Source organism: Homarus americanus, unplaced genomic scaffold (assembly GCF_018991925.1).
Source record: "Homarus americanus isolate GMGI-L3 unplaced genomic scaffold, GMGI_Hamer_2.0 scaffold57965, whole genome shotgun sequence".
NCBI lineage: Eukaryota > Metazoa > Arthropoda > Malacostraca > Decapoda > Nephropidae > Homarus > Homarus americanus.
In genome coordinates, this window is record NW_024725031.1 from 6,237,115 (window position 1) to 6,249,414 (window position 12,300).

The window sequence follows — 12,300 nt, forward strand, 5'->3', positions numbered from 1 at the left end:
TTTTAAGAAACTGAATGACTAAATTGTTATCTTCTCAATTGTACTTTTTTTTTCTTTCCTCCTCTCACTCTCCACTTCGTGACCACACACACGGAAGGGTTACCAGCAGGTCTGCGCCTCACCCGCTAATGACTACAATTCTTCTAAAATTACATTGGAATTTTGTTGTGAATTTATATAATTAAGATTAGCAGTAATCTGTTTTGAATGATAATGTGATGTGTGGAATATATACGGTAACAAGGGTGAGACGATGATTCTTTGAGATGAAATATTCGTCCGTCTGTTACGGATTCCGGAAAATTTAATTACAAGCTACAATATTTTAAATAACCAACTAAAATAACTACTACTTAACCAATTACAACAACTTAACTAACAACAACAGATATAACTAATAACAAGCATCTATAGACTTGACCAACATCGATTGGGAATGTTGGACATCTTGTTTAATTGTAATTTTTTCTGATTTCTTGTCCATTTATCAGTTGTATCTGTTGACTGAGTGCTGGCGGTTGTAGTTGTGATGGCAGTGTTGGTGGAGAGAGTTGTGGTGGAGGCGAGGGTATTGACGGTGGTTATGATGATTGTACTGGTTGTGGTACACTCCGCCTCCTTGGTGTATCAAGCAGTGGCAGCTCGAACATTCAGCTATAGATGGTTTCCTTATAGACAAAAATAGGAACTGTATTTTACTGCTGTGAGAAATAGCTAATTTTGTTTCGTTTTAGTGTATTGTATGTTCAATATGTGCACAGGGTATGTATGTGTGAGTGTACTGTATATGTGTATGAATGTGTGTATATATGTGTATGAATGTATGTATGTATGTATGTATGTATGTATGTATGTATGTATGTATGTGTTTATATCCAGCACCAACACCTGTGTCACTTATTTTCAGCTTGGGAGATTACACCTGCCTGCATCTGGCCTTGAGAAGTGGTGACTCTCTCTCTCTCTCTCTCTCTCTCTCTCTCTCTCTCTCTCTCTCTCTCTCTCTCTCTCTCTCTCTCTCTCTCTCTCTCTCTCTCTCTCTCTCTCTCTCTCTCTCTCTCTCTCTCTCTCTCTCTCTCTCTCTCTCTCTCTCTCTCTCTCTCTCTCTCTCTCTCTCTCTCTCTCTCTCTCTCTCTCTCTCTCTCTCTCTCTCTCTCTCTCTCTCTCTCTCTCTCTCTCTCTCTCTCTCTCTCTCTCTCTCTCTCTCTCTCTCTCTCTCTCTCTCTCTCTCTCTCTCTCTCTCTCTCTCTCTCTCTCTCTCTCTCTCTCTCTCTCTCTCTCTCTCTCTCTCTCTCTCTCTCTCTCTCTCTCTCTCTCTCTCTCTCTCTCTCTCTCTCTCTCTCTCTCTCTCTCTCTCTCTCTCTCTCTCTCTCTCTCTCTCTCTCTCTCTCTCTCTCTCTCTCTCTCTCTCTCTCTCTCTCTCTCTCTCTCTCTCTCTCTCTCTCTCTCTCTCTCTCTCTCTCTCTCTCTCTCTCTCTCTCTCTCTCTCTCTCTCTCTCTCTCTCTCTCTCTCTCTCTCTCTCTCTCTCTCTCTCTCTCTCTCTCTCTCTCTCTCTCTCTCTCTCTCTCTCTCTCTCTCTCTCTCTCTCTCTCTCTCTCTCTCTGTGTGTGTGTGTGAACATTTTAGATTAGCTTAATATTAGCTTCGGTTTTGTTTAGATTAGGTGTGGATTGGTTCTGATTAGGTTAGGTTAGCTTTTGATTTAGTTGACGAGGGTATGAGCACGTCCAATGTGTAAGGGCGGGTATAGGGAAGATAGTTTGTCTAGATGGGTCGGTGGTGTTACTTGTTTTGAGTGAGTACAGGCAAGTTTAGGTTAGGTGGTGTACGTAGGTGGGATAGATTTGGTTAGGTGGTGTAGGTGGGATAGGTTAGGTGGTGTAGGTTAGTTTAAGTAGTGTAAGTGGGATATATTAGGTTAGGTGGGTTAGGTTAGGTTAGGTGGTGTAGATAGGTGTTGTATGTCTGGCTGGTTGCGCCACCACGATGTTGCTGTACTGGGATGGAAGGGGGAGGGGTTAAGACGTACTCAAGGGGTTAAGACATTGTAGTCAATGGGTCAAGTCATCGTATTTGCAGGGCTAAGTCATCGTACTCAAGGGATTGTCATTGTACTCAAGGGGTTATCGTAATTGTAGGGTTAAGACATTGTACTCGGGGGGTTATAATTGTAGGGTTAAGACTTTGTACTCAAGGGTTGTAAGGGATTAAAATTCTATATACCTGTACCTAGTTGTGCTGCTTGGTGTTTAGTTACGGCGAATACTTAACCCAGACTTTCACAATGGTGTCACTTAGTTAATGAAGGCGTATACTTGACAAGCACGTCATAACTAACTACCTTTGGTCTGGGCATCTTAATTGATGGTTTAAATATTGTGGCCACGGAAGAGATTAAGGCAGATTGGTGTGGAGAAGGACAGAAAGGTATGTATATGTGTACAGTCAACCAAAGATGCATTGACCCAACCCTGCTTCTCGTACTCGTTATTTTATCTGGTAATATTTGGTGAAGTAAAGGCTGTACAGTATGTTATGAGGGTTATGATTGGTGGATCTATTTTCGACTGTATCTCTGTCAGGATAAATATTAAACAGCCCAAAGGGCACATTCTTGTTATAATAACCAGTATTGGAGATGATAAGTTTCCAAATGTTCGTATTTGCTTAAATAATGAAGAAAATTTGATGTGAGACTGGTGGCAGTCCTGGCTGTAGCCGAGTTGCCAATTCAACAATAAAACTTTTTCATCATTTAAGCAAATATATAAATATTTGAAAAATTGTCATGATCTTAAGTAACGATGAACAACATATTATTATAAAAAATGCTTCCTTGATACAGCCGAAAATAGATCCACTAATCACAATCCCAATTACATGCAGCTTTATTACATCAAGTATTGCCAAGTAAAATTGCGAGTACGAGAGGCAGGATGGGGTCGATGCATCTTTGGTTGACTATGTATTAAGTGAAATTGACTTCTATGTAGAAAAAATTATGGAGGAACCCCTTACAGTGCACTTGAAAAACAATGCATGACTTGTAAAGTGTAAGTTAGGATATTATTATTATTATTATTATTATTATTATTATTATTATTATTACTATTCGCAATATTGATTTTAAGAAAGCTTCTCATAATAAAATACAGGTTTCCATCCATACTTGTCATACTCAATAGAGGTACATATACAAAGACACATTCAAAAGGATAATGCTGAAAGACATTATAATATTTATAGCGTGGTTGCGACAGCTGTGAGCCGAGCCATCGAGTAGTGTACAGCGGTGAAGGGAAATAAAGTCACAGGAAAAAAAGTCAAATTTGGCTTGGAAAGAAGTCACATTTTATTTAAATATCATTAACAGTAAAAATAATAAAAAACAAATATTTAAGTCATTTATTAACTGACAGTACAGGACTTGTACACATTGAGAACACGATTTATATGTTGGCATTACACATATGTTAGGTTAGGTTTTTTGTGATTTTTTTCCTGGATTTGTGTACAACACCTGATACACAACACTTGTCGCCACCTTCCTGACGGTGAGTGTAGAGCATCCTTGATGCTTAGGGCTGTAGGTCTGGTGGGACTCAACCTAGCCACATCTAGCTATTGGGATTTAGGTTTATCAGGAATAGGCTCTAATCCTAAAGGCTAGGGCCCTGTCGGGATCAGGACTGTCCCCATACTTGCTAGGTGTGTGTTGGGCGAGAGATGACGTCCCACTGCTGGAATACCAGCTACCCTACGTATATATACACCTCTCACCTGTCATGTAGCTTCTTTTAGAACCTGTGGCTCACCTTTCATGAGCCACGGGGCTGTTCTAAGAACCCATGGCTCACCTTTCATGAACCACGTAGGTATTTTTATTTTTTAACGACTTGTGGCTCACCTCCCATCAGCCATGGAGCTGTTGTAGATCTTGCGGGTCACTCCTCTTGCTTAGTGATATTTACGTTATACAGTAATATATATATATATATATATATATATATATATATATATATATATATATATATATATATATATATATATATATATATATTTGTGAGAGAGAGAGAGAGAGAGAGAGAGAGAGAGAGAGAGAGAGAGAGATCACTTGCTCTTGCATACATGTTTTAAATAATAATAAGATTTATTTTTCATGGACACTTTCGAGACGTGTGGTGAGAGTGTACTGGTGAGGGCTGTGGGGCGCGATAGCGGGGTGGGTTGGCTGAAGCAAGTTGTTGTGTGCCAAGGTTGAGTCTAGGCGTCTCGGGGGTCAGATGGGTCCAGTTGCCCGACCCCAGCGTGATAACCACCCGCCCTCCACCTCATCACGTTTCCCTCTCCACCGAAACTTAATCTTTTGACCTTGCATGGAGGAGAAGCCTTCACCACAGCGCCGCAGTGTTACCTCCCCCTGTCTGCTTGTGTGTTCTGTGGTGAGGTTGTAGTATGGCGACTCATTGGCTGTTGTCAGGTTGTTGTTGACAATACTGTACTGGATGTGTTGAAGGGAAGAGTTAGTATGGCAAGGCCAGTGTGCTTGGTGAGGTTGTCGTTGATCTTAGTTTGTTTGGGGGTTGTGGGTAAGGAGTGTCGGACGCTGTAGGCCACGGTCGTGCAATTAAACGGAGAGGTCTTGTGGCAGTTTGTCTTATCGAAAGAGAGGGACTTAAGCCAGTCATAGGTTGACCATGCACAACCCTCTGTGGGCCAGATTGTCCCTCCTAAGTGTTGTGGTATAGAGGTCAAAGGCCGACTTTTGACGGTTTATATTTTATATTATGTTTTCCCAAAATTACCTCTTTAGTAGTAACCTAACGTTTCTCAGCCTGTACCTTCACTTATATAAAGTGTACTTATACACCCTGGGGACAAGGTCGGAGCTGTACAACCAAGAGAACATCAGTAGAATATTAAGGCGAAAGGTCATTTGTGGGTCATTGTAGAGGTCAAAGGTTCAAGTGATTGTAAATGGCTGTAAGATGAAGTATTAATGACATCTTGGGGTAGAGCGAGCATTCCAGTGCTAAATCGGACCTCTAACAGTTCTCTCAGTAAATCCTACAATACTTAACAACGGTCATAACTGTGTGATCTGGCACAACCATTATGTCAGAAGTTGAAACGATTCACACTGATTATGTTCCCTTGCTAGAAACACTGACTTACCACCTTATTTATATCTTTATGTACAGTACGTGACTTTATATTCTGTGGGGTCTTAGAGGCTAACCTTTAACACTTATTCCAAAAGCTCTTATGCTGAACAAATTTGCCCCAATATGGCCATGTCATGGTCCAGATAGATAATTCCCAGTAACTCCTCGTCATCGCTCTACCCGTTCATAGCTAATCCTCACTGGGGGCGGGGTCCGGCTCTCACAAATAAGTAGGTCATTATATATATATATATATATATATATATATATATATATATATATATATATATATATATATATATATATATATATATATATATATATATATATATATATATATATATATATATATATATATGTATATATATGTGTGTGTGTGTGTGTGTGTGTGTGACTCGTAGTCCTCATCACCATCGTGTGTCGTCGTTAAATAATGTTAATCATAAGTGTTCTTGTCATTTGCGGTATCACGACACAGTTCATTTTATATGTGAAACACATTATGGTTCATGGCCGACGAGCCACGTGCTCTTCAGCCATACTTGTTAATAAATATATCACAGCTAAGATTAGAACATTGAACAATTCAGGGTGCCGTCTGGACCACTTTATATGAGTACCAACACGAGGCCATTCATTTTAGGTGTACAGTTGTGCACTATATGAACATTCAGGTGTTTATGGCTAACAATATATCCCCAAAACACCTGTTTTGAACCACTGACATGACCCCTTAATTAGTTTTCGGTCTTTTCTAAATAAATACTAATATTGTCATTATGTTGAGAATGTAGCCTTGTAAGGTGTTGTCGACGTGTATCAAGTCGGAGGGTTCCTTAACGTTTGTGTTAGTTAACTTAAAAGCCACTGAGAGTTAATACGAGTTAACCTGTTGGAAATATAAACAGTGACCTTGCAAGTTTCCCCACTATCTCCTGCGCACCATTTTAATTTTGTTTAATATTAACATTTTGGAGCATATGAAGATCACGCGCCCGAGCTTACTTCACCTTAGGATTAACCACCCTAATCTAACCTACCTCCCCATGTAGCGTTAGGGTATTTTAAATCATCAGGTGAAAAAAGCTGGGGTGCCTTATCTTAGCGTAATCCAACATATTTTTTGTTTTACTGTAATCTGCACCTAATCCCTTGTTTTGCTTCATTACCCAAAACTGCGAGATTCTCTACCATAAATTTATTGTTTTCATAGTTTATTTCTCGGAATTTTATTTATTGAATTTTGTTTTTGTTGTTGTTGGAGTAGGTGTTACATAAGGTTTAGAAATGGCTTTAAATATGGGTTTTGGAGTTTATGGTTTTGACTTACTGTACATGAAAACACCAGCAGTTAAAACATTAGTTGACGACGATCGAGGAATTGCACCGATACACGAGAGAAGGGCTTAAGTATCAGGTTTATTCTCTATGGAAAGAAAATAGTATTGGACATGTGTATTGGCAGTAATTCACAGGAGCTTAGGCAAGACTCCCCCCAACATTTTTCCCCTTCAATAAGTGGACGTTGTAGCCACTTGCGGAGATCTTTCAGCCATTTTAGTTTCAGCTGTGATCTGTATTTCGTAAAGCAAAGGAAAGTTGTTTTGCCTTGTATGGTCTTGTTCGTGACATTATTAAGGGAGTTATTTATTCAGCACTCTTAAGATTGACTCGTGGGAGAAGTAGCAGTCACGGGTAGCGAGGTCGATAAAGTCAGAAAGTCACCTAACCTAACCAAACCAAAACTGTCTTATTTCCCTGTGACTTTTTTTCGGCCACCGTAAGGTCAGACACACAGGTGAGTGTCTCAAGGTTAAAATCTACGAAATCAGGAGATTCCTAGTGTCTTGAAAGGCTCCGTGGTATTTGGAAGACCGTAGTATCAGGAAGCTAGTTGTATCTGGAAGTCTGGGATGTCTGGGGGTCCGTGGTATCAGGTGGTGGGGTGGGGTGGTGTGTGGTGGCGACAGAGGTGTGTGCGTGTGTATGTGAGACGCGTCTAGTCTGCTGGTGCACCTCTGCTGCCTACAGGTTCCGGCCGGGGTTGCCACCTCGTTCCACCACTGCCACCACCCCTTACCTGCGCCGCGGAGCCTCACGCTGCGCCGCGCCCTCCTCCTCCTATATACCTAACATGGATTTTATCTGCCTTACACCTGTAACACTCCTGCTCCAGCAACTACAGTACAACACACAGGTGAAACATTCCCTACAGGTGAAACATTCCCTACAGGTGAAACATTCCCTACAGGTGAAACATTTCCCTACAGGTGAAACATTCCCTACAGGTGAAACATTCCCTACAGGTGAAACATTTCCTCCAGGTGAAACATTCCCTACAGGTGAAACATTCCCTACAGGTGAAACATTCCCTACAGGTGAAACATTCCCTACAGGTGAAACATTCCCTACAGGTGAAACATTCCCTACAGGTGAAATATTTCCCACAGGTGAAACATTTTCCACAGGTGAAACATTCTCTACAGGTGAAACATTCTCTACAGGTGAAACATTCCCTACAGGTGAAACATTCCCTACAGGTGAAACATTCCCTATAGGTGAAACATTCCCTTCAGGTGAAACATTCCCTACAGGTGAAACATTTCCTATAGGTGAAACATTCTGTACAGGTGAAACATTTCCCACAGGTAAAACATTTCCTACAGATGAAACATTTCCTACAGATGAAACCTTTCCCACAGGTGAAACATTCTCTACAATTGAAACCTTTCCCACAGGTGAAACATTCTCTACAATTGAAACATTTCCCACAGCTGAAACATTCCCTACAGCTGAAACACTCCCTACAGGTGAAACATTCTCTACAGGTGAAACATTCCCTTCAGGTGAAACATTCCCTACGGCTGAAACATTCCCTACAGGTGAAACATTTCCCACAGGTGAAACATTCCCTACAGGTGAAACATTTCCCACAGGTGAAACAGGAATGGTAATTAGGTTTTTGTCCAGTGTATCTCTGCTCCGGATCCTTAGTTTCACTCTTTGAGGACGATGGTTTTTATACACATTAATATACAAAACCCAAATGCTAAGTAACATTTTTTGGGGGCACATGGAAAAAAAACTTGCTCAGGATTACAAATGGCTATCTGCTGTTTATCCAGAATCCGTTTTATCTCTTTTTGATTATCCATAAATAGTGCCAAGGAACATTGACTGCAGTGCCTTGTGAGGGTTACTGCACAGTAAATGTCTTGAACTGGCCACTTGCCACAGCGTTAACTTTGAATCAACACTTAATGATGAGAGTCAAATAAATTTGTGCTTTGTTGTTAATAATGTTTGGATGTTATCTTGAGCTCTCGTACATGAATGGTTTGTATTGTCAGAAGTATGTGGCTTAAGGAATTAAAATCCATTTTATATTGTATCTAATGTGTTAAAACTATTATTTTTGCGTGTTGACATATTTTATCTACAGTATAAATTCTGTCGTACACTTGATGGTTCTTTGCAAACAAAACATACCTGTATTAGAGACATAATGGGGGTCAAGTCTAATTGTTTATTTTAAAATAAAATCTACAGTTGGCAACTACAAGTGTGTCTTTTACTTGTTACTATTCTGTACATCCAGCTCGTCATATGCCTCTGACTATACTCGACACCATATTCTGTAGTCAAGGTACTGTCCTTAGACATGACATCTTGACCTACCTAGTTCATGCCCAGTCTTTTCTCGAAGGCCAACACGTTCGTAGACTTTCCCTACAAGCGTTTACATTTGCCTTTTTTCCCCCAATATTCACTGTACCATTTACCGTTCTTCAGTTGTGTCTTATGTGCGTTTGCTGACTTACAGTATTTCCGTATACTGCACAATTCAGTTGATCCGAGTACCGTCCACATACCCGAGGATTGGCGACCACAGTCCTCCACTCTAAACGTTCTCTGGCTGTTTTTGCTTAATCCTCTAAGGTTTTGTGTCTGTCTGGGGACCCTGTTTTTAATTTCATTCATCCATCCCAGTCTCTGCTTGCCCCTGGCCCTCCTACTCTCAACTTTGCCCATAAGCCTAATATTTCTGTTATTATCTCCTCATCCCTAATTGTATGACGAGAGTGTGTATTTTTTCTTTTTCTGTACGTTTAAAGTATTTCTCTTTGAAGTTTTTGCTAATCTTAGTACTTCTTCATTTGTTTTCCTCTCATTGTGGCTTATTCTTAGCATTCGTCTATGGCCCTAAAATATCACATTCAAAGGCCTCCAACCTCTTTCTGGTGTCTGCTGAAAGTGTCCACGCTTCTGACCCATACGTCAGCCCTTGCCATATAAAGCCTTTCACCACCCTCTTTCCCAGTCTGTGGAGGGGATGTCAGTCGCTGATGATGACCTGAGTTGACAAGTGTTGCTAATATGCAAGAAGGTTGACCACAGCTTACCTCACTGTCAGGATTAAACTAAAACTCTAACACTGAACGTTAACCCCAGACTAACACTCGATGATTTTTAAACAAGACAGAAAAAATATACAAATTATTTTTATTCACAATTTGGAAAGATATAAATTTCTTTAGAATTACATGAGCTGTAAGGGGGATGATTGTATAGGAAACCCCAACCCGGTGGTAGGGGAAGATGTATCCACCAGGATCAACACCTCTGGCCTTGCTGCAGCTTAGAATATCATATATATTCCCATCAACATGTAAGGTAATACAGTATATTTTATAAATGATGGTGTTAAAGTTTATGTATCATTGGAAAGCCTTGACTTCGGTTCTTGACTTTTTAAATGTGTGGCTTCGACTTCGGCTTCATGACCTTACATATGGCTTGCTTCGGCTTGTGACTTTCCACTGGGCTCGGCTTCGAAATCGGATGCTTGGTTTCGGCCCTAAGTTTGATGCTGAACATCCCAAATAAACATTGTACACCTAATTTAACATAGTATAACCTTACCTAACACAGTACCCACCCCTTACCTAACACAGTACCCACCCCTTACCTAACACAGTACCCACCCCTTACCTAACACAGTACCCACCCCTTACCTAACACAGTACCCACCCCTTACCTAACACAGTACCACCCCTTACCTAACACAGTACCCACCTTACCTAACACAGTACCCCCTTACCTAACACAGTAACACAGTACCACCCTTACCTAACACAGTACCCACCCTTACCTAACACAGTACCCACCCCTTACCTAACACAGTACCCACCCCTTACCTAACACAGTACCCACCTTACCTAACACAGTACCCACCTAACACAGTACCCCACCCTTAACACAGCTAAGTACCCACCCCTTACCTAACACAGTACCCACCCCTTACCTAACACAGTACCCACCCCTTCCCTAACACAGTACCCACCCCTTCCCTACAACGTATCAGTGAAAAATCCAGAGTCATGTCAAGTTTCACTCAAAAGGCTACATTATGGAAAATAGAAGATAAAAAGCTACATAACTTTTTATATTGAACTTTCTTTGGCAGTAATATTATTCCTCTTGAGATTTTCATATGTTAAATTATTTTTTTTAATGTTTTGAAGTCATTACGTTTTTGTTTTTTAGCAGTCTTGTTTCCTTTCTTAAATTGTGGTAAGTTCATATTTAATTATAACTTTGGTTCCTTTTGTGTTGTATTAATTTGATATTTTAAAGGTATTTTGGACACATTTCACAACTGGTTTTTATGGGGCGCGAGGGAAATTTTATGTTGACTTGGCAATTCGGATATTTAAGTGACCAGCAAAACACAGAGAAGTAAGAAAACGTGTGATGTTGTTGTACTCTTTTATCTCCTTAGGTTTTACATATTATGTTTTGTGTGCGGGAGCTCCTAATTCGAGGCTGGTTGACGAGGATTGCACAAGGTACACATGTACTCAACGTGCTCGTGTGTGTTGTGTCTGTATTAGTCTATGAGAACGTGAATGTTAAGAATACTTTCATCAGGTGAGAGAACTGGGCGAAACAGCCTTGGTTGTTGAAGCCCCTTTCAGATTGTAGTAACATAATTATAATCCATATTGGAAATCAGCAAAAAAAAAAAGTTTAAATTTTTATTATTGAGATTGTAATGGGTAAATAAAGGAATCTCCTGAATAGAAAAGTAGCCATGACAAATTTGTCTTTATTTGTTACAGGAGTTTCTGAAAACGAAATTTTTCATTCTTAACATATCTGTAGTTGTATCAAATACACCGAGATTGACAACACACACTTGTAGATGTAATAGAAGTGTCGACACACACACACACACACATCTCTGTAGTTGCAGTAGAACAGGCTAGGTTCCTCATATAGACCCACACAGGTAAATACCAGGTAAAATTATGTATATATAAACATTGTTGTTTAAGCAGACACCTGTAGCCTCAGCAGTAGCGCCAGTTGACCCTTTGCCCCCTCTCTCCTCCCGCAGACCATCACCGGCAATATGTCCACCTTGACCCCCCCAATAGCGCTAGAGAACCCCGCCCACCAGTTCCGCGTCGACTACATCCAGGACGTGGCCTCGCAGAAGGACTTCGACTACCCGGAGGAATTCTACGAGCACACTGAGATGCTGTGGAAGGACAAGGGAGTACAGGCCTGTTATGAGCGAGCCAACGAGTACCAGCTCATAGACTGTGCCAAGTAGTGAGTACTGATTTGTACCTGTATCTAGCTCTTAGAACGCTTATTGTTGTACCTACTGTTTACGTTTTGAGGTAAGGGGATGTTGTATATGATGAGCCAGGTTGGGATTCTTGTATGGCTTTTGTTTAATGTGATGACGTATTGCGAGGGATGTGGATAGCTCACTACAATACTACAAAGCCTGGACCCAGATATTCAAAGGTATGAATTAAAAATATTCATTGTAATTGTATATGTAAGAACGTATCTAAATGGCTGACTTATGCTAGGATTACATTTGTCTGTATATAAGAATACCTGTACAGCTATACTGCCTGTATCTATTGTAACCCAGCGTAAAGAAGTACGAAATTGAATTATATGTAGGTGCATGTTCTCATACTCAGAAAAGGGGGTTTGTTCAGTATTCCTGTTGCTCCACTTAACGATCGATTCGTTTTCGAAATACTCTTATTAACTAAACAGATAAGTGATAGTGATAATTAACTTTACCCATCGTTTAAATGACACAATGTT

The 12,300-nt window shown here is 40.4% G+C and overlaps 1 protein-coding gene across 1 annotated transcript in view; it reads left to right on the plus strand.

Annotated features, from left to right (window-relative positions):
- The window catches only part of LOC121864680 (guanine nucleotide-binding protein G(s) subunit alpha), a 102,004-nt gene that overhangs the window by 45,572 nt on the left and 44,132 nt on the right, over window positions 1–12,300 (plus strand). The window contains exon 4 of the mRNA XM_042363838.1: window positions 11,567–11,784. Coding sequence (XP_042219772.1) covers window positions 11,567–11,784 — 218 coding nt within the window. The remainder of the gene's footprint in view (window positions 1–11,566; window positions 11,785–12,300) is intronic.